Source organism: Nothobranchius furzeri, chromosome 12 (assembly GCF_043380555.1).
Source record: "Nothobranchius furzeri strain GRZ-AD chromosome 12, NfurGRZ-RIMD1, whole genome shotgun sequence".
Taxonomy (NCBI): Eukaryota; Metazoa; Chordata; class Actinopteri; order Cyprinodontiformes; family Nothobranchiidae; genus Nothobranchius; species Nothobranchius furzeri.
Window position 1 is genome coordinate 13,313,234 of NC_091752.1, and position 22,977 is coordinate 13,336,210.

The 22,977-nt window shown below is 44.7% G+C and overlaps 1 protein-coding gene across 1 annotated transcript; it reads left to right on the plus strand.

Annotated features, from left to right (window-relative positions):
• Positions 1-6,662: 6,662 nt before the first annotated feature.
• LOC139062071 (uncharacterized) lies at positions 6,663-11,532 on the plus strand. Its single transcript, XM_070542294.1, has 2 exons — positions 6,663-7,631; positions 11,450-11,532. The coding sequence occupies exons 1-2, from the start codon at positions 6,813-6,815 to the stop codon at positions 11,456-11,458; spliced, it is 828 nt and encodes a 275-aa protein (XP_070398395.1). The 5' UTR covers positions 6,663-6,812; the 3' UTR covers positions 11,459-11,532.
• The last annotated feature ends 11,445 nt before the right edge of the window (positions 11,533-22,977 follow it).

Genomic DNA, 22,977 nt, shown 5'->3' on the forward strand with positions numbered 1-22,977 from the left:
ACAAGTAGAGCCACTGGGCCAGCCTGAAAGACTGACAACCCCCAACACCCAAACACATTCCATTGGCCATCATCTGTGGCTGGCTGCATTTACAAATGAAAGGCAGCTAACATTCATTGCTATTAACCAAGCAGTCATTTGACAAAGCTCTGGTAGAGCTGGGGAAATCAGAAAATGCTGGGAGTTCTGGTGTTAACAGTGTAAAGGGTTAATTTCCATATTATTTAATGAACCATAAGACATAAGATTCCATAGTAAATATGAAATCAATCTTATGGATCTTTGGGTACTTTTAACCAGAAGATTGGAACTTTTTATTGCAGGGATTATGTAACACTTCGTATTAACTGAGAGACAACAGAAGAGAGAGTCACCTTTAAAACGTTTAAGAAGATTTATTTCTAAACAAGTTTAAACAAGACTAACTCTAAATTCTAAGTGAATGGATGGATCTTGGTGTGAATGAGTTGTGAGATGAATGGTGTATGTGTGAGTGATGTTTGTCATCAGAACTCTCGTATCCGGAGAAGCAAGTCTGAGTGATTTTTTGACGTTTTGCTCTTAAGCTATGATCGTAGTTTCATAAACAAATATTTTGTCGCTCCACACATACTCTACAGGATGAGACCTCCGTACAGATCCAGAATGCCAGGTCCTCGGACCCCCCTTCGGTACTGGAGCCGATGAAACAGCATTAGCAGTACAACAGACTAGTTTTTGGATTGTCTTCAGGTAAAAAGCGACAGTTGGTTGACAGCATCAGATGGACCCGGAGGGTCAGTGAGTTCAGCTTTTATTCTAAAAGGAACCGTTGCTTGGTTGGTAAAATGCAACAGATTTTATCCAACTTGTTGGTTCTTTGCTTGAAAAGGAAGTCCGGGTGGCCGGTCCTATACTTCTCTTAGAATGCTGTGAACTGCAGTGAACTGTAGAGAACTGTAGAGAATTCAGAGAACTGATCTAAGATGGCGTGGGGACTGGTTTTATTAATCTGGATGTTTTGATTTATGGTCGAATCAAAGTTGGACAGATTTATAAACACCACAGAGACTATGCCACGCTTCAGAAAGGAAGGTTCCAATTGGATGAGTAAAAGCAATGTGTCATGTGTTTACATTACGTGTCATCAGAATGTCTAGTGCAGCTACATTAAAGTCATATTACTCATTGAAACTTACTAATCATAACATTGTCATTTCACAGATTGGTCAACATCTTATTATTGACTAACACTTTGTTTCATCAGCTTTATTAAAAATAGAGTTATTTGATTTATTAAAAGGAAAGAGTCCTTTATCTTCATTCTTTTCTTGGGCTGGAAAGGAAGCAGTTTAGAAGCAAATGCATAACCTTGAGGCAGTCTCATGCAGATTAAATCTGTGTCAGAGGCATCTGAGGAGATAAGGTAAATAAACAACGGTGGAATAGCCCCTTCTTCACGTTACATCAGGGTCAGCATGGTGGTCCATCCAGAGACCACCTGACATTGAACAAACCAGAGTCTTGAAGGACTCCGACGATAGAGCAGGGTGCAATTCCCCAGGAAGAGGCCAAAAGTGGTGAGGTACGAACCCCACTCCGAAGAACAGTCTCACATAATCCCTCGGGAAGCACACAAGTCAGCAGATTATCAAGATATCCCAGTGGAAGTAACAATTTGAAGCAGGAGCAACTTTATATATCCACTGGTAGGGAATACTTCCAAAATAGTATATTGATCTTTGTAACTGCACTTATCGTGATCCAGTGCAGGAAAGAGCAGCAGGTAGGTCAGGCCCCAGCGAGCGAAGCATCCCAGCAACCATGCCGGAATCCACATACATCCAGGTCCTACAAGCCAGAACACCAATCAGAAGGAGCAGAATCCGATGACGAATCATAGGTCCACCACCAGGAAGCGAGGATCATCGACGAAACTCAGCAGAAGAGAGAGAGAGCACAACACAGGGCACTTCAATGTAGACACAACAAGATGGTGTCTAATGTAAATTAATAAGCAAAAAGAAACCTAGCACTGTGAGTGCCTGCATGTACTTGTGTAGCAATTACGTGAATTAGCGTTTTAAGTGAAGAAATGGATGCAATACACTATGTGTACTGGAAAAAGTGGTGCAAAAAGAACAAAATTAATAAAACCCTAAACTGCGTATGGGAGAAATCACTGCACAAGTAAAAATGTAATCAAAATGAAGGGCAAAAATGGTTGTAGCCCATAATGGTAAATTCACAAAGTTAATCATAAAGTTTAGTAATCAACCTAAATGTGAATGTACCCATAAGGAATTAAGATTAGTGAAAAGAAAAACAAATTTGGATAACAATAATATGTGGACTAAACCCATCTACTGTTAACTAACTGATTACCTGACTTCAGGAACCCACAGCATGTTCATCTCAAATCACCCAAGTCTGCACTTCATGTATAAACAGGAAAGACAACCATGCACACACACAAACATAGACAAACTTGTGTAACTCGAGATAGAGAACCGATGAGGCGCGAAATCCCCCCCCCCCCCCCCCCCCCCCCGAACTCGGTGAGTTGTTGGTGGTAGCATTGACCAAATTAGTGGAACACTTGTGTGGTTTGATTTAGTCCCTGTGGACCCATTTATACAGGGGCTCCTTTGTTTGGGTAATCTTGATCTGATACACGACTGGAGAGAGCTTATCAGTTATCAGTTATGGGCCTGACCACTTCGGCGAAAGTTCCTAGTCAGCTTCCCAGAGGTGTTCTTGGTGTTACCAGTTTTAAGAGCGAAAATGTAGAACCAGGCCTCATCACCTATGTTGAGTTCAGAATGTGAGGCCTTCTGATCATGAGAAGTAATAATGCCCCCTGCTGGATTCTTCAGATGTGTTTGTGCAAATGACAATACAGCATGCAGATTATTGATAAGGCTCTGCAAAACCCACTCACTAGTGAAAGCCACAGCGCCACCAGACTGAACTGGCTGGAACAGCATACGATGGTTAAACATCAAGAGATCTGGGGGTCCTTGGAGAGAGACTCCTGAAGAGAACCCAGGTTCATACGGTCGTAGTAGAGGAGGCTGTGGTGGAAGCACAGCCACATTTAGGATCAGACAGAAGCATGTGACTAGCGAGAAAAACATTGTCTGTTCTGAAGACTGAAACCAAGAATGATTTCGGCTATAGACAGGTGTAGCCAGGGTTCGGAGCAGATGTGCTCTCTGGAGGGCCCCCGGTCGACACACAGGTGCGATCAGAGGGATCAGGGTCAGCCAGTAGAGGTACAGGGCAACATCTGACCCCCCTTTGGTAGATAAGTCACCCACCTGAGGTTTAGAGGTCATCAGCGCCAGTTGTAGTGGAGTAAGGTCAGTGATGGCGTCAGCGCCCCTTCTGGTAGGTGGTGTTCCCACTGCAAGGTACTGGGCTTCAGCTGGAGTCTCAGTGCCACCATCAACTCTCCCTGCGGCAGGTGACGTCCCCACTGCAGGGTGTGGAGTCTCAGGCGGAGCGTCGTGTCAAGCATCTGCCTCCCCTGGGTCAGGTGGCTTTCCCAACCCAGGTAGGAGTGGTTCGGCTGCAGGGACAACACAGGCTCTGTGGACCTCAATGATCTTAGAGGTACTGGATTCCCTGGTCAGTCCGGCGACATTGTGGTCAACAACACCTGACCGAGGAGTGACACGAACACAAAAGAGCTCAGGAACGGAGTCAAACTCCAGAGAATCATGTTGATGAGCTTTTGGATCAGAAAGGTGCAAGATCATCCTGCTGATAGCAGGGTCCTGGAACTGAAGACTGACAAGGTCATTTATAGAAAAGGCAAGTTGAACTGACACAAACCCATCAGATGGTTGAAAGATGGACGCATCATCAGGGGGCCACAAGGGTTTGAGGGACCATGGGGTGCCCACATCTTTACCTTGAGTGGCAAGAGGGTCTGTAAAGTTGTTGAGATGACCGTTAAGGAAGTTCTCTGGTGAAAGTTGAGTCTCAAAGCTGAGTTTCTAGCCACCAATATAACTGGAAAGATGTTTACCTGCCCGCATGGTGGAAAGAGAAAGATTATTGCAATCAGGATATTTTAACAAGTTATTGTTTGTCTCCCTCGACTACAGTGGTAGGAGCATCTGCCTGGTCCACGACCTGTTCAATCTGAGAGAAAACATCAGAGGGAATCTCTGATGGCTTTGAGCTTGGCGGTGAGCATGCGGTTTCCCCATGCTCCGGGTCACCTACCGCAAGGCAGTGTGAGTCGGGGAAAGAAGGCGGAATGAAGGGCATAGGTTTTCTAACACCTGCCCTCAGTTTCCCTTCTCCAAGATTGATAAAAGCTTCGAAGTGCTTCAAAAGATCAATGCCAATGAGCAAAGGCATGGTTCCACTCTCACAGACGTACACGGGGTGTGTCAAGCTCATAGGACAGATCGTGAATTAAAGCAGGGTCTCTAGAAGACAAGAGCACTGTAGAATCAGAGAAAACATGGATAGTTAATGTACAGGGAATCAGTTCTGGAGGGCGTACACCTCCACCTACATCCAGGCAGACGTGGTCGAAAAGAGACTTCCTCATGACTGTAAAATCTGAACCAGTATCTAAAAGCGTGTTGCAGGGATGCCCCTGTTGCAATACGACAGATACTGTGGGCTTACCACCCCTCCCCTGAGGCAGGAGAGGTCCCAACAGTAGTTCATTAGGCTCGACACCAGGGGTCGTCGGGCCACTGTCCGTGGAGGTTGCACTTATCAGTGTGGATGGAGCGATATGGGACATTTTGTGTGTTTCCTGTAGTTCAGAGCCAATCAGTACATCCGGTTGCAGCACTTCCATCTTATCTGGAGGCAAATCACTAGAGCACAGGGTTAGAACCCCTCCCACATGGGAGGCATCTCCCATAGCTTGGAATATTGTGACTTCCTGTTGCAAATTGAAAAGCTGCATCTGCATGTTTTTAATTTCAGAAAGCTGCATATGCATTTGGGTCTGTGTTTCATTTTTCCACTGGAAAAATTGCATTTGCATCTGTGAAATATGCATTTGGAGTTGCATTTGGAGTTGGTTTTGCATTTGTATTTCATTTTTCATCTGGAAAATGAGAGAAGTCAAATGATTATTTTGGTCTGAAGCCATTGTACTGATGTAACAGGTCCTTTAATTTGTTATAAATTTAATGGAAGCTGAATAAGAAACCCCTGCTTTACTGAATGGATGAAAATGAGCTTTGTTACAGGATAAATTGCAGTGTTTTGAATGAACATTCAGAACAGAACAGTTTCTGTAATGACCCTGAGATGTCACTCGGCAGACCATACCAAGATGGCTGTCCAAGAGGTTGCGTGGACTTACCCAGGCAAGATGGCATGCGCCTTACCTCCAACTGGCGGTTAGCACAAATCGCTAACCGAAAGTACGTTTCTCACACCGAAAGTGTTAAAACTGCCGCTAAAACTACTCGAACGATGTCGGAGTATGTCCCCTTGGGGGGTAGCGGATTTTAAGACACAGAAACGCTGCATCAGACGGCTTGACAGGTTGTTGGAAACACGTATACCGACTGCCTAAACTGAGTTTACTAGTTAGCAGCTGGCTGTGCTAAGCTAGCGGGGCCTTTTAGCTAAACAGGGCTTTGCAGTCTAATTCTGTTAAAATTGACCAGTCCGAGTAACCAAAACATTCTTGAGGCGGTCGTGTTAATATTTCGGACAAGTAGCGAATGCAGTTCGTGCTGCAGTGACGCTCTACCTTTTTAAAAGCTTATTTTAGACTGTTAGCTATTGATGCTAGTCAAGCTTAATGGGCTGATTTACAGGTGATCAGACGGCAATCGGGGAAGCGAGCTTCTGGTGGAGAATTTTTTAAATCTCCGCTACACAAGAATAGTACACAGTGTGACGACCCTCGTCCCCTCGGTCCGTCCTCTCATCCTAGCCTGAGCCTTTTGTCCCCGCTGCACGGGATCCAGCACCAGGGACAGCGCCAGGAGCGACCAGCTCACACTCTCCAGCGCTCCAGCGCCCTTTCAGGACCTCGGAGAGAGGCACGCCAGCAGAGACAGCAGCTGATCTTCATCAGCGATCAAGCAGCTCCCAGCTCTTTAAAAGGAGGAACGCAACAGACATCGAGGAGATCCTGGAGTAGCCAGAGATTCTCCTTTAGCTCACGGACACTTTAGCGACCGTTACCAGACAGGTTTAAGGCTGTTTACACCGTTCCTGCGGGGTTTAAGGTTATTGATAGAGATCCAGGAGTAGCCTGAGATTCTCCCTCGCTCATTTATGTTTAGGTTCTCTACTAAGGATCCCGGATTAGCCTGGGTACCTTCTGAGAGTGTTTTCACACACCTTGTTAAGGGTTAAGCCTTTGTGGTGTTTTTCTTTTTATCCCCATAGGACTTTTGAGCCGGGGATATTTTGCGTTTTGGCAGAAAGCCTTTGTCATAAGCAGTGAGACTGCTTATGTTGTAGTTTATTATTACGAAGCCTTATTTATGCCGTTTACCCACGGACACCTTATGTTAATAAATCCTTTTGTTTTTACTCGAACCTCCTCGTCCTTGATCCTCACACACACTTTTACACCTATTTGCTTGTGTTAGTCCCCTCATCCTCCTAGACCTGCAGAGAGGGGGCGTAACATAATGGGGGCTCGTCCGGGAATTTATTTGAGTTATAAATAATTGGAACTTAATCTAAGTCTGCCCGGTAATAAAGAAATAGGTTGTGCGCCGCGTTTTTTTTCCCATTGCGCTTAAGTGTGTGTTAAGTACCCTGGGACTCTTTCATTTTGGTGGTTTCACTCTCTGGATTTTAGCTCTTCCCAGGTGAGCTCTATAATAATTATGTTTTCTTTAAAGGAGTTTCTGCGTGCACCGTCGCGGGAAGCGCTCGAGGCCTGCCGCAAGAGCGATCTGGTGGAGGTGGCTGAGCACCTTGATCTCCATGGCACCCGCACAATGACGAAACAGGTTCTAAAAGAGACAGTTATTGCTGCCTTGGAAAACTTGAACTTGTTGCCTGCAAAAGGGACTGGAGATCTTCCTGTCCTTTCCCCGCGTGCGGATGACGCCGCAAGCCATGAGAACGGAGCAGGACCATCTTCGGCGGCACCCGAGGAGACGGCTCCCGGCTACCAGACCCCGCCGGCTCACAGTAAGACCCCTTCTTCACCACTAACTTTGCCCAAGTCTGATCCTGTCTCACCAGCTTCTACTCCGAGTTCGCTGGAGCGTTTTAACCTACGTCTGAAAGTCCGAATGGCTCAGCTAAAGTATGAGGCCGAGGAAAAGGAGAAGCGCCGTCTGATGGAGATGGAGCTGGAGATCCGCAGAATGGATCTGGAAGCCGACACTCAGATCAAGCTAAAAAGACTTGAGCTGGAAGCCCAGGCTTGGAGACAAGCCGAGATTTCCCAACAAAATGACCCACATGTTGACACGCACAAGGTTGTGACAGAACCCGACACCACACGAGAAGAAACTACCCCTGGAATAAAACAGAGACTGGACATAAGTAAATGCATTGTGTTGGTGCCACCTTTTCGGGAGTTTGAGGTGGACAGCTACTTCCAGATATTTGAGCGCATTGCTGCAGCTCTTGAGTGGCCTCGTGACGTGTGGGCGTTGATCCTCCAGTGCAAGCTCACCGGAAAAGCCCAGGAGGTAATGTCTTTTTTGTCCCTTTCTGACAGTTTAGATTACGAATGTGTGAAAAGTGCAGTGTTAACTGCTTATGAACTGGTCCCAGAAGCATACCGACAAGGATTCCGAGCATTAACCAATAAACAGCCACATCAGACGTTTGTCGAGTTCGCCAGAGAAAAGCTTTTATTATTTGAAAAGTGGGTTGCAGCATCAAAAGTGTCTTCTTTTACTGAGCTGAAGGAATTAATCCTGTTAGAGGAGTTCAAGAGATGTTTACCGGAGCGCACCGTTTTATACTTGAATGAACAAAAGGTAGCGACTTTGTCTTCTGCAGCTTTGTTGGCGGATGAATACTCATTAACGCACCGCGTTAGCGGCGAACTGCCACCCAGAGATGCCAGACGGCCTCCTATGATGAGGCCTGCTCACAGCGGTTCGGTAAACGCCCACCAGCCAAGATGTGTTTACTGTCATCGGTCTGGGCATGTAGTAAAAGACTGTTACAAATTAAAAAGGAAAAACGAAGAGAAAACCTCCCCCTCACGTGAGGTTGGTTTTATAACGAAAAACAAGCAGGTCGTGACAGAAATAAACGACTGTTTTCAACCATTTTTGTCCAAAGGTGTGGTTCAGCTAAATGAGTCAAGTTCTGACCAAGCTCCAGTTATCATCTTGCGCGATACTGGGGCATCACAAACGCTCATAACTAGCGATGTCATGATTTTTAACGAGAGCAGTGCAACGGGCGTGTCAGTTCTGCTGAACGGAATAAATGGTGAGCCGATTTCTCGGCCGTTACACCGAGTCTTTCTTTCTTGCGAGCTAGCCAGAGGTTATTTTGATGTGGCGGTTTGCCCATCTTTGCCGATCGCTGGAGTAAATCTCCTGCTCGGAAACGATGTTGCTGGAGGAAATGTGGTCCCTCCATTCCAAGTTTTAAACGACCCGTGCTCAGACACCAGTTCGTGCGTTAAGGAGCAGCCAGGAATTTATCCTGCATGTGTCATAACCCGTGCCCAGGCACGTAAACAGGAGGAAACCTTACAGTTATCCTCTCTCTTTGATGATGGACACAATAAAGAGGACCATCACGTCCACGACCACAATGCGGACATTACCGCCGACACCGAGGATGAAGACGTGTCGCTCACGTCGGGGTGTCTGCCTTTACCCCGGATGACCTTAGGAGAGGAGCAACGTCGTGATGACAGCTTGAAGAAATTTTTTCAGGATATTAAGAATCCTGATGGGGAAAAGTCCGGTTATTTTCTACAGAATGACGTGCTAATGAGATTTTGGAACAATCCTGCCGCCCAAGGAGCACCTTGGGGTACTATTAATCAGATTGTAATTCCCACAAGGTACCGAAATAAAGTTGTGAGTTTAGCTCATGAAAGTCAGTGGGCAGGACACTTAGGCATCCGGAAAATGTACCAGATAATTTTGGAGCATTTCTTTTGGCCTGGCATGAAGAGGGACGTAGCTGAATATTGTAAGCGTTGCCATGTCTGTCAAATTTCTGGAAAACCAAATCAGCTGCCTGCTCCAGCCCCTCTCCATCCGATTCCTGTAATCGGGAATCCTTTTGACACCATTGTGGTGGATTGTGTAGGTCCATTGCCCAGAAGTAAATCTGGTAAGAAATACCTGTTAACCATAATGTGCACATCCACCCGTTTTCCAGAAGCTTTTCCGTTATCCACCATAACAGCTAAAACTGTCACCCGGGCTTTAACCCAGTATTTCTCATTGTTTGGTTTACCCCGTGTTCTACAAACCGATCAGGGAACCAACTTTAAGTCAGAGCTGTTTAGGAAGGTGGCCCAAACACTGGGTATCCACCACGTGGTATATTCTGCTTATCACCCAGAAAGCCAAGGCGCTTTAGAACGCTGGCACCAAACTTTTAAAAGCATGCTGAAAAAGTACTGTTTAAGTTCAGGAAATCAGTGGGATGAAGGAGTTCCCTTTCTGTTGTTTGCCGCCCGAGAGGCTCCCCAGGATTCTTTGGGGTTTAGCCCGGCTCAATTAGTGTTCGGACACACACCTCGGGGCCCCCTTAAAGCTCTCAAGGAACAGTTTCTGAGAGTCAAGGAGTCTAAAAAGGAAAAGATCAATCAATACCTCAAGAAATTTCTGTGGCGAATAAAACATGCAAATAAACTGGCTAGGGAGAACTTGGAGATAACTCAAAAGAAGATGAAAAGGCAGTTTGATCGAAAAGCTGTAGCCAGGGAGCTCCACCCCGGTGATCAGGTTTTAATATTGAATCCTTTGGTTGGCACTAGCTTATCAGCTAAATTCGATGGACCATTTGAAGTGCTGGGAAAAATAAACAGTACTACCTATAGCATTTCCACTCCTCATCGTCGCCGTAAGTCCAGGGCTTGTCATATTAACATGCTTAAGCTGTACCATTCCCCTCAGGCTTCACCATCAGAGGTTTCTGAAGCTGCGGTGTGCGCAGCCGCATCCTTCACTCCTATTCCCGAGGAGGACATCCACCTAAAGTTAAAACCTGTTGTTGGCCCCCGACTCGCTAACTCTTTAACTTTGGCCCAGCTACCAGATATCCTGGACCACTTGAATGACGACATGAAACACGAACTGATGAGTCTGATACAAGAGTACTCTTGCCTCTTTTCAGATGTACCTTCTCGAACCACTACGGTTAGTCACGACGTCGTTGTGGTAACATCTCAACCCATAAAACAACACCCATACCGAGCTAATACGGTAAAACGTGAATTGTTAGAGCAGGAAACGCGTTATTTGTTGGAACATGGCTTGGCCGTGCCCAGTTGCAGTCCGTGGAGCTCGCCCTGCTTAATTGAGAAGAAGCCGGATGGCTCTTCCCGCTTCATAACTGATTATCGAAAGGTAAACTCTGTTACAGTGCCAGATGCATATCCCTTGCCCAGAGTAGATGACTGTATTGACAGAATAGGAGATGCATCCTTTATAACGAAAATAGATCTACTCAAAGGTTACTGGCAGGTGCCTTTAACAACTGCTGCCTCCGAAATCTCTGCCTTTGTAACTCCGGACGCATTCCTGCAATACACAGTTATGCCATTTGGAATGCGAAATGCCCCGGCAACCTTTCAAAGAATGATGAGCTCAATAACTTCTGGTTTATCGAACTGCACTGTATATCTTGATGATATCGTTGTCCACACCTTCACTTGGGAAGCCCACTTTGAGGGTCTGCGGGCCCTTTTTCAGCGTTTAGCTGATGCTCGACTCACCATTAACCTGGCTAAAAGTGAGTTCGTTAAAGCCACGGTCCAGTTTCTGGGAAAAGAGGTTGGCCATGGGAAAGTAAAAATGTTAGCAGACAAAATACAGGCCATCACAGAGTTCCCCAAGCCAAAAACGCGTAGGGAATTGAGACGCTTCATTGGAATGGCTGGCTACTACCACTGTTTTTGTAAGAATTTCGCCAGTGTAGTTTCCCCATTAACCAATCTTTTGAGTCCAAAGGTTCCGTTTACCTGGGATGAAAGTGCGCAAAAGGCGTTTGACTCCTGCAAGGTTTTACTTTGTAGTAACCCTGTTTTAAAAGCCCCTGACTTGTCCAGACCATTTAAACTCGAGACTGATGCAAGCCATGTAGGGGTTGGGGCCGTGTTACTACAAGAAGACGATGCAGGGATTGACCACCCAGTTGCCTACTACTCACGGAAATTTGCCACATACCAATTAAACTACTCCACAGTGGAAAAAGAAACCTTGGCTCTATTGCTGGCTTTGCAGCATTTTGAAGTGTACGTTGGCTCCAGCAACGGGCCCCTAATTGTTTTTACAGACCATAACCCTCTGGTTTTCCTTTCCAGAATGTTTAACAAGAACCAGAGATTAATGAGATGGGCCCTCCTGCTCCAAGACCACAACTTAGACATCCGGCACAAGAAGGGAGCTGACAATGTGGTTGCGGATTGCCTGTCTCGTGGTTTTGTAGAATAGTGCCTTTCTTTTATTCTATGGATATTACAGATAAACTTAAACAAAGCGGTGAGTTCCCAGGTAGGTTTTAGAGGTATACCCCCTTTGGGGTATGTCCTGTTTGTTCTTTTTATTAGTGTTGTGTGTCGCGGCTAGTGTTGGTGTCCTTTTGGGCACCATCTCGGGAGCACCCCAGGAGGAAAAGGGGCCGGCTTGGCCACCCCTCTTCCTTGCTGGTTAGTATGTTTTCTTCGGAAAACATGTGCTTAATCTGCCCGCCTGCAATCACATGAAGCCTAGACTGAAGTTTTTTAGAGAAGAAATGTTAGGCAGTCAGTGGGGACTCATCCGTTTTTTTTGTCAACCTGAAATGAATCCTAGATTTGTTCTCCATAGGCATTGTTTTTTTTTCTCTGAGTTGGTTTTTAGAGCTTGTTCTTTAAGAAAGACAATCCTTTTTAATGACTGTCTTTCTTAGCTGTTTAGGGGGAGGCTGTGACGACCCTCGTCCCCTCGGTCCGTCCTCTCATCCTAGCCTGAGCCTTTTGTCCCCGCTGCACGGGATCCAGCACCAGGGACAGCGCCAGGAGCAGCCAGCTCACACTCTCCAGCGCTCCAGCGCCCTTTCAGGACCTCGGAGAGAGGCACGCCAGCAGAGACAGCAGCTGATCTTCATCAGCGATCAAGCAGCTCCCAGCTCTTTAAAAGGAGGAACGCAACAGACATCGAGGAGATCCTGGAGTAGCCAGAGATTCTCCTTTAGCTCACGGACACTTTAGCGACCGTTACCAGACAGGTTTAAGGCTGTTTACACCGTTCCTGCGGGGTTTAAGGTTATTGATAGAGATCCAGGAGTAGCCTGAGATTCTCCCTCGCTCATTTATGTTTAGGTTCTCTACTAAGGATCCCGGATTAGCCTGGGTACCTTCTGAGAGTGTTTTCACACACCTTGTTAAGGGTTAAGCCTTTGTGGTGTTTTTCTTTTTATCCCCATAGGACTTTTGAGCCGGGGATATTTTGCGTTTTGGCAGAAAGCCTTTGTCATAAGCAGTGAGACTGCTTATGTTGTAGTTTATTATTACGAAGCCTTATTTATGCCGTTTACCAACGGACACCTTATGTTAATAAATCCTTTTGTTTTTACTCGAACCTCCTCGTCCTTGATCCTCACACACACTTTTACACCTATTTGCTTGTGTTAGTCCCCTCATCCTCCTAGACCTGCAGAGAGGGGGCGTAACACACAGTGTCACGAAACACTCAGAAAAGACGTAAAAATACAGTATTCACATTAAAGAAGCAGGAAATCCTTTCAGTTACCACCGCTAAAATGGCTGAGAACTGACACGTCAGCCCCCAGATCATTTGAGATGAATCAGCGCCTCCTGTTAGAGGTGACTGGTGTCACTCCCCCTTTTGACTTTAAATGGAGATGCTGCACTCTAGTGGTGGATTACGAGATCATCCCGTTTTCAACCAGAAACATTAAGTTTTAAGTGTTTACTATTTAAAAATGTCTCAAAATTAGCACAAAGTGTCAAAAATGTACAAATATCTGGAAAAATGGCTTGCCATTATGTAAACGGTTAATTTACATTTATTTAACGAACCATAAGACGTAAGATAGTAAATATGAAATCAATCTTATGGATCTTTCGGCACTTTTAACCAGAAGATTGGAACTTTTTATTGCAGGGATTATGTAACACTTCGTACTAACTGAGAGACAACATAAGAGTCACCTTTAAAACGTTTAAGAAGATTTATTTCTAAACAACTTTAAACAAGACTAACTCTAAATTCTAAGTGAATGGATGGATCTTAGTGTGAATGAGACGTGAGATGAATGGTGTTTGTGTGAGTGATGTTGTAATCAGAACTCTCGTATCCGGAGAAGCAAGTCCGAGTGATGTTATGATGTTTTGCTCTTAAGCTATGATTGGAGTTTCATAAACACATAAGACACCATTTTGTCGCTCCACACATACTCTACAAGATGAGTCCCCCATACAGATACAGAATGCCAGGTCCTCGGACCACCTACGGTACTGGAGCCGATGAAACAGCGTCAGCAGTACGACAGACTAGTCTTTGGAATGTTTCCAGGTAAAAAGCAACAGTTGGTTGACAGCATCAGATGGACCCACAGGGTCAGTGAGTTCAGCTTTTATTCTGAAAGGAACCGTTGCTTGGTTGGTAAAATGCAACAGATTTTATCCAGCTTGTTGGTTCTTTGCTTAAAAAGGAAGTCTGGGTGGCTGGTTTGATACTTCTCTTAGAATGCGGTGAACTGATCTATGATGGCGTGGGGACTGGTTTTATTAATCTGGATGTTTTGATTTATGGACGAATCAAAGTTGGCAGATTTATAAACACCACAGAGACTATGCCACGCTTCAGAAAGGAAGGTTCCAATTGGATGAGTAAAAGCAATGTGTCATGTGTTTACATTACGTGTACTCAGCATGTCTAGTGCAGCTAGATTAAAGTCATATTAAGCGCTTTGGGCTTCCTGACAGGGTTGCGGAAGGCACTTTATAAATAAAGCTTTGATTGATTGATTGATTGATTGATTGATTGATATTACTCATTACAGTTTTTTTCGATTGCTAAAACGCGTTTTTCAAAACTGTACGTTTCTTTCAAAACTGCACACACAAAACCCCAAACATGACACACAAATTCCTAAACCGTGGCTTCCCTTTGCAACAAAACCCTGCCATCACATATCGTAACATGTTACCAAAATGGAACACATGTTTTCATTTGGTAAACACAGCCACATTTTCACATGACACACACATACCATTCATTGCTTAAACACAAGTAGCCTTTGGGTGAACACTACCAAGCATGGAAAGAACACTGAAGAGCAAAACTGAAAACACAATTGTCTAAATGGAACACAATGAATTAGAACTGAATGTATGACAGTGCCCACTTTTCTCTGAGACAAACCCTAGACATCACACAAATTTTGAGACAAAACATTTTATTTTTACAGTCCCCCCGGCCACCCCCACCCTACAGATTTTGAGACAAAACATTTTATTTTTACAGTTACCCCTCCTCACCCCCCACCCACCCACCCCCACCCCACAAATTTTGAGGCAAAATATTTTATTTTTACAGTTACAGTAACCACCTCCACCCCCTCTCCCATTCATGCATAATCATGGGGCATCATGCCTCTGTTCTCTGTCTGGCCAGAGGGCCTCATCAACATCACAGGCGATGTCCTCCTGGTCCAAACAGCGCTGGAAGTACCACCTCGAGTGCCCCATGAAGCCCTGACAGGCCTCAAAGGCCACATCTCTACAAGCCTCCTCCATGGCTTGAAGCAGTGGGACCTGGCTCTGTGGATTCCTTTCGTACACCTTCCACCTCCAGGCTGAGAAAAACTCCTCAGTGGGATTGAGGAAGGGGGAATAAGGTGGAAGGTATGAAATGGAAAACCGTGGGTGGTCCTGAAACCACTAATACACCTGGGTAGCCTTGTGGAAACTTACTTTTATGCTGCAGTCCCTGATTGCAAATTGTTCACCAGACCCGAAAGTTTAGAGATTTGAATATTTGTGTGTTGTTGATTGAAGCTTTGAGAGCTTGTTTGACAAGTGTGTGTAAACGTGAAAATTGTGTGCAGTGTTTTGACAGTATGGTGATGTGAAATTGACATCAGAGTGTAAAGGAGGACAATCAGAGAGCTAATATGATAAGGCAATCTTAAGTAGTGATAAATGGAGTCAGGCGATTGGGAATTGAAGTAGAGGTTGTGAAATTTGTGCCTCATTTCTGATTTTTGAGTTTTAGCAATCGAAAAAAAAAAACTGTAAAACACTAATCATAACATTGTCATTTCACAGATTGGTCAACATCTTATTATTGACTAACACTTTGTTTGATTAGCTTTATTAAAAATAGAGTTCTTTGATTTACTAAAAGGAAAGAGTCCTTTGTCTTCTTTCTTCTCTTGGGCTGGAAAGGAAGCAGTTTAGAAGCAAATGCATAACCTTGGGGCAGTCTAATGCAGATTAGTTCTGTGTCAGAGGCATCTGGGGAGAAAGGGTAAATAACCTTTGGTGCAATAGCCCCTTCATCACATTACAGCAGTTAAAAGACAACTTATCAACTAGGGTTAAGGTTAACCCTGGACTCGTTGGCCCGCCTCCCTCATAGTCATACCATGGACATGGACACGGTCAGCTAAAGTGGCTCGAATTTCATCTGAGACATTTGTTTCCTTGCCCTGGCTCTTCCACATCACCTCCTCCACCCTGTTGTCCTGGACCTCCTTCTTCTCCTCTTGCACCTACTCCTCCTCCAGCTCCTCCACCCTGGTGTCCAAGACCTCCTCCTCCTCCACCACTTCCTTTGCATTTCTTTGGATCCATTGTTTCAAACGTGAAAGAGCTGATGTATCTCTCCATCAAAGATCCTGATTGGTGTGTAGTGAATTGTGTCTCCCAGTGTTTCCAGATGGTTACAGTTTTTTTTTCGATTGCTAAAATGCGTTTTTCAAAACTGTACACACAAAACCCCAAACATGACACACAAATTCCTAAACCGTGGCTTCCCTTTGCAACAATACCCTGCCACCACATATCGTAACATGTTCCCAAAATGGAACACGTGTTTTCATTTGGTAAACACAGCCACATTTTCACATAACACACACATACCATTCACTGCTTAAACACAAGTAGCTTTTGGGTGAACACTACCAAGCATGGAAAGAACACTGAAGAGCAAAACTGAAAACACAATTGTCTAAATGGAACACAATGATATACACACTGAATGTATGACAGTGCCCACTTTTCTCTGAGACAAACATTAGATATCACACAAATTTTGAGACAAAACATTTTATTTGTACAGACCCCCCCCCCCCCCACACACACACACACACACACACACACACACACCCACACCCCTGACAGGCCTCAAAGGCCACATCTCTACAAGCCTGGCTTGAAGCAGTGGGACCTGGCTCTGTGGATTCCTTTCGTACACCTTCCACCTCCAGGCTGAGAAAAACTCCTCAATGGGATTGAGGAAGGGGGAATAAGGTGGTAGGTATAAAATGTAAAACTGTTGGTGGTCCTGAAACCACTCATACACCTGGGTAGCCTTGTGGAAACTTACTTTTATGCTGCAGTCTCTGATTGCAAATTGCTCGTCAGACCCGAAAGTTTAGAGATTTGAATATTTGTGTGTTGTTGATTGAAGCTTTGAGAATTTTTGTGCAAAGTGTGTGTAAACCTGAAAATTGTGTGTTGTGTTTTGACAGCAAGGTAATGTGCAATTGACATCAGAGTGTAAAGGAGGAAAATCAGAGTTCTAATTTGATAAGGAAATCTTAAGTAGTGATAAACTGAGTCAAGCGATTGGGAACAGAAGTAGAGGTTGTGAAAATTGTGCCTCATTTTTGCTTTTTGAGTTTTAGCAATAGAAAAAAACTGTAACTGTTTACTGCTTGAGCTTAACTTCAGTTAACAGGATTCACTGCTAACATGTATCACCCAAGCCCCCACAATGCGGGACAGAAATTGAGGCCAGTGCGGAAGTGAAATATATGGCAGTTCCACCCTCATCCGCTGGGGGCTGGTGTCAGAAGCGAGCAAATCCTCATTGATTCCCATGTTAAAAATACCAGTTTCACAGCAGAAATAAACATGTTTACAGCCTGGTTCCACAACTGTTCCGCCATTTTCAGTCTCTCAACTTAGAACATTAGTTGTGCCATTTGTGTGCTCTTTTTGGATATTATTTGTGCAATTGTTGGACAAAATGACTTGCTGTGGCATTAATTGCACTAATAGAGCTTCCAAGGTGTCTCCACTTCATTTTTTTTCGGTAAGTAAAATTATATTTATGTATTTTAGGTCACTGTCGAGCTGAGCTTAGATTTTAACATGTACTGTTTAACCATGAAATTTAAATGTAATAGGGTAAAACCCAATGCATTTAACACAATGCTGCACTTTAGAAAATGGGTTGAAATATAACATGTTGGTGGAGCTGGGTTCCGACTATCGGCTTGTCGAGCTCTCGGATGGAAACCAAATGTTTTCCACCCGGTTATCCCCTCCCCACAGCTCGGCGCATCTCTGTCTGATCGCGGCTTCTGTGTGCTGCGCGGGCTGCAGAACCTTTCCACCCAGTTCTCCCCAGGGGCAGCTCTGCGCATCTCAGATCGCAGCGGCGCTTGTCTGCTGTGCGGCTGCCGGCTTGTGGAATTCCACTTGGTTTTACCCAGTGGTCAGCCCGGCGTATCGCTGACTCAGAAATTCTGGTGTTGTTCACAGTTAACTCCGGTTTTAGCTAGGTTGCTACCTCCGTTAGCTTAGCTCCCACCTCCGCGTTAGCTTTGGGTTAGCTTCAGGTTAGCTTGTAGCTAGTTCGACCCGGTGTCGTCAGTTGATCCCAGCCTTACAGCCCCACCCTCAGCTCCACATCTCTTCCCTTTTGTGGTATTGTCTGGGCTTGACGGAACCTGTGACACGGTCAAAATGGCCGTGGTGGCCACCTCCCATTTCTCATCAAAATGGTGTTATTGGAGCCTATGGAAATGAATTGTCCAGTATATATGTCGATGGTATAACCCCTGAAACATGCAGGGGTTTGTGTTTAGAGTTTTGCAGTAACGGTTCACCAAATCTGACTCATGTGTTGAAGTGGGGGATGGTGTGTGCAGTTCAGGGAAAAAGGCGAGCTTTTGAAAAATTGTGTCATGGTTTTGGAATTAGAGTTCAAAAGGTTGTTTATAGTGTTTAGGCAATCGAGAAAAGCTGTAATATAAGTTGTAAATTTTTCTATATATTCTATAAGATCTGCATGTTTAGTGTTTCCTTCCTTTTTCAGATTGATGCAAAAATGGTCTCAATAAGGTAGAAACAGCGATTTTTCACAGAATTCACTGAAATCTTCCATAAGAAATGCTAAGCAGGAAAAATGCTTCAGTATGTTTTCAGAATGATGGTCTTGATTCTTTCAGCAAAAATAATCCTTCCCTGGTGGAAACGACCTAAAGGAAAACATCAGAAGCATTAGCTACCTGAACCTTTTATGATGAATAGACAGGTGAAGCAGCAATGAGAACAGTGTTGCTGCAGTCAAACACACTCCTGTGAACATCACTTCTCACACATCCTTCTTCTTTAACAATAAAAGCACAATAACAAAATCAGCCATAACAGACCACTGTACAAGAGAAAATCACATAGTGGACTGGGAGGACAAGGATCACAAACACAGCAACAGACACTCAAAAGATGGATCAAAGAAGCAGTAGAGACAAGGAGACGTGGACCCAGGACCATGAACAGGGATGAAGGAGTCTACACGCTGGACCACTCACGGGACACAGTCATCAGCGGAGAAGGCGTGGGCAGCAGAGGGCGATATCGTTCTCTGCTGCCCACAGATAAAAGGAAGTGACGCCACCAACACCTGGCGGTGCTCTGATGAAGGCGGCAGTGAATGTCGAAACATGTCAGCAAAGGTAACAACAAACACTCATCGCTCGCTGTTTAATGAAAAACTAAAGAAAATGAAATTAATCTTTGTTGAGGTTTGATGTTTTTATAGCAAATGAAGCCAACATTCTCTGGTTTCCTGCTGCTAATTGTTACGTATGAGAACTCCTCTGTGTGCAGAAAGCGCGGCCCTGATGTCATGGTCTGAGGTTAGTGGTCTTCATCCGATAATGTGAACCTGTTTGCAGGTGGGCGGTGCCTTGGAGCATGCAACCGATGCGGATCAGCCATCGACCGGTCCGGTGGATAGGAGGGAGTGAAGCTGCAACAACTCACCGGATGATTACTCACCTTAGGTATACTCAACCTGAGCGACTCCACCAGCCACTAGAGGCTGCATGGTGGCGCAGCTGTTAGCACTGTTGCCTCGCAGCACGAAGGTCGCAGGTTCGAAACTCAGCTGTGGCCTTTCTGCGTGGAGTTGCGTGTTCTCCCCATGCATGCGTGGGTTTCCTCCGGGTACTCCGGTTTCCACCACAAATCACGACATGCTCTATAGGTTATAAATTGTAAGTCGCTTTGGATAAAAGCATCTGCCAAATAAATAAACATAAACTAGACAAATTTCTTGTTGTGATTTTTCGAGCTCTCGAGTTAACAACATTTGTTCTCCCTTTTGGGATTCTCTAAGCCGATCTTCAGCTCTCCAGCCATAAGTACAGTAAGCCTCCTCTCATTCACCATTCCTCCTCCGCCTCCTGACCGACCCACTCTCACCGCTCACCCTCCACTGCTGGAAATCCTTTGTGTCCATCCTGGACTTCTCCTTGTTGGCCACTCACCTCGGTCCTGATCTCCAACCCCCGTCTCGGACTCCTCGCCATCTCCAGGAACCATAATCTAAACATCTCCATCATACTCCCTCCCCTTCTGGCTGAATCTAAACTTGTGTTTGTTGGTAGACGGCGCCCAGTCCCGCCACACGCTACTACCCTCACCTCCTTTGACGGTGCTGCTTTTGTTAATAAAATAGATTTTGTTTTAAACTTTCCAGAGCTTGGTTGGTTCTGCATGTCCTGGGTCAAAAGACTTCTGACAAGCATGACACCTGAGCATTTGTAGCGGTGCTGAGGCTGCAGACTGTGTGCCATGAGGTGCAGCTCAGAGGACCACAGTTCATCTGGAACAGGTGATGTGTCAAAGTGATGCTTCTGTCCACAGCTGAAATGAGTTCCTGTTGCTGCATGTTACTGTTGGATTGAAGGAACCATGAGCCATGAATGAGACCAAGCTTTCAAACAGAAGTTCAAACCTTCTAGCTCTAAAGTCCAGAACAGGACAGATAGCCCGTGTATGACGGAAGATGATTTTCTGGTCTGTATCTGTTTGGAGATGGTCCCCTAGTCTGTGTCTGCCTGGACTGTGTCCTGAGCTTCTGTGGCTAATGTCTAGTGCGGTACACATCCTGATCCCTATTGGAACTGTGACTACCCACCACCCTTTAAATGAGACTGACAAATCAGCTGAGATGCTGATTCCAGGACCCGCCCCGTCTGGAGATCCTTTCTAACACAAGTAGATGACTGATGTAAATCTGTCAGCAGCTGAACTCATTCTCATCTCTTTTTTTACACACTGGCCTAATTTGATTGGAAGGGATAAGAGTGACTATTCAAATGAAAAAGTGCCAAAACAGCACCTGGATGTGTCATCAGGGTACCCCCCTCCCACACACACACATCTTCACCTGTGTGTATGTGTGTGTGTGTTTCACACAACCCTGAAAATTAGGGGACTCATCAGGTAAAGAGGCTGAAAGAATGATGTCGGCCTACTTCGAATATGTCAAGACTACAGCACATGTCTCCTTCCTGACTTCTTAGCATCCTGGAAAGTAGGTCAATCAGAGAGGAAGAGGAGGAAGGTGTTGAAAGGCTGCGTTTTTGCTCCAGTTATTTCACCATCAGACTAAATGCATTAGTGTGTTTAAAAACAACTGGATTTATTATTCTTGTGTAATGTTATGCTGCTGAACAAAGTTGGGTAAGAGCCACTTTCACAGGAATAATGACTCCTATGCCTTTTCTTTACAAGTTAACAGTTTCTTAGTTCATATCAAAGTTGATTGACCTGCAGCAGTTACCAACCACTCAGGTTCAGTCCCATGGCATTTGAAACAACTCCTACTAAAGTCTGAGGGAAAAGGACTCCAGAGTTAATGAGAAGATACTTCCTGTTTAAGGACAACTATGACTGTGGCTGGCGGTCGCTGATGAGAACATTTACCTGTAAAATCATCTTACGTGGAGAAAAGCTGGAGTTGAAATCATTTTGGTCAAATCCTGAAGCTGCTATGTTGGCTCTCATCCAAACGTCTGTTGTGTGCTGAATGACCCTTCAATTCAATTTATTCAATTCAATTCAAGTTTATTTATATAGCGCCAAATCACGACAAGAGTCATCTCAAGGCACTTCACATAATAAACTTTCCAATCCAGGTCAGTTCATTAAGCCAATCAGAAAAAAATGTTTCCTATAAAAGGAAACCAGCAAATTGCATCAAGTCACTGACTAGTGTCAGTGACTTTATCCTCATACTAAGCAAGCATTTAGCGACAGTGGAGAGGAAAACTCCCCTTTAACAGGAAGAAATCTCCAGAGGATCCTGGCTCAGTATAAGCAGCCATCCTCCACGACTCACTGGGGATCAAGAAGACAGAGCACACACACACACACACACACACACACACACACACACACACACACACACACACACACACACACACACACACACACACCAAGCAATGTGTCTATGGTTATATTGTGATTTCTTAGTAAATATTCTATTTGGCGAGAGATCAACTTTATTGTATTTATCCTAGTGAATCTATTATCAAATGGGTAAACTAGCAGCAGCACATCGAACGTCAAGGAACGCACAATGTTATTATCAGGAGAGGGAGAATGTTTAAGTGATTAGCAGCAGTGTGCTAGACGATGGCCCCCTCCATGAGGCCACCACAGCTCAGCAGAACATCGTTGTAGCTTCTTCTGGGGAGAAAAACACTTAGAGAGAAAATAAAGTTAACAGCTGAAATTGCAAAAAACAATACAGTTAAAGAGCAGATTGTAGAAGAAAGTAGTAGAGTGTGAAAAGTGGTCAGTGTATCCTCCAGCAGTCTAAGCCTATAGCAGCATAACTACTGAGATAACTCTGGATAATCTATCCTATTTAGATGGAGGCATGTTGGAGGCAGGGCAAGGGAGAGTCGTCTTTACCGACTGTACACTCCACCTCCCTCTACTCCCCCACTTGTCCAGATCTAGGCTAACATCAGATTTTAACCATAGACCCTATCAAATAAATATGTTTCAAGCCTAGTCTTAGACTTCCTGAGAGTAATGAATTACAGTAATCCAGTCTTGATGTAATAAATGCATGAACTGGTTTTTCAGCATCACTCCTGAAAAGGATGCTTCTAATCTTAGCAATATTCTGAAGGTGGAAAAAGGAAATCCTACAAACCTGTTTAACGTGGGATTTGAATGACATGTCCTGGTCAAAGATAACACCAAGGTTCCCTACTTTGTTGTCAGAGATTAATGTAATGCCATTCAGGTTAGGTGATTGGCTAAGCAATTTCCTTTTCTGGATTTCTGGTCCAAAGATGAGAGCTTCCGTCTTGTCTTGATTTTAAAGCAAAACGTTTAGAGTCATCCAATTTTTTATGTCCTCAAGACAAGCCTGTAATCTACCCAACCGATTAGGTTCATCAGGGTTAATAGATAAAGTATAACTGAGTATCGTCAGCATAACAGTGGAAGTTTATCCCATGCTGTCTAATGATTTTACCAATTGGGAGCATATATATAGTAAAAAGAATTGGTCCAAGCACTGAGTCCTGTGGTACTCCACAAGTAACCCTGGAGTATGAAGAAGA

What these genes read in the sequence shown, in the direction of transcription:
- LOC139062071 (XM_070542294.1), top strand. Translation starts at nt 6,813, where the DNA reads ATGTTTTCTTTAAAGGAGTTTCTGCGTGCACCGTCGCGGGAAGCGCTC.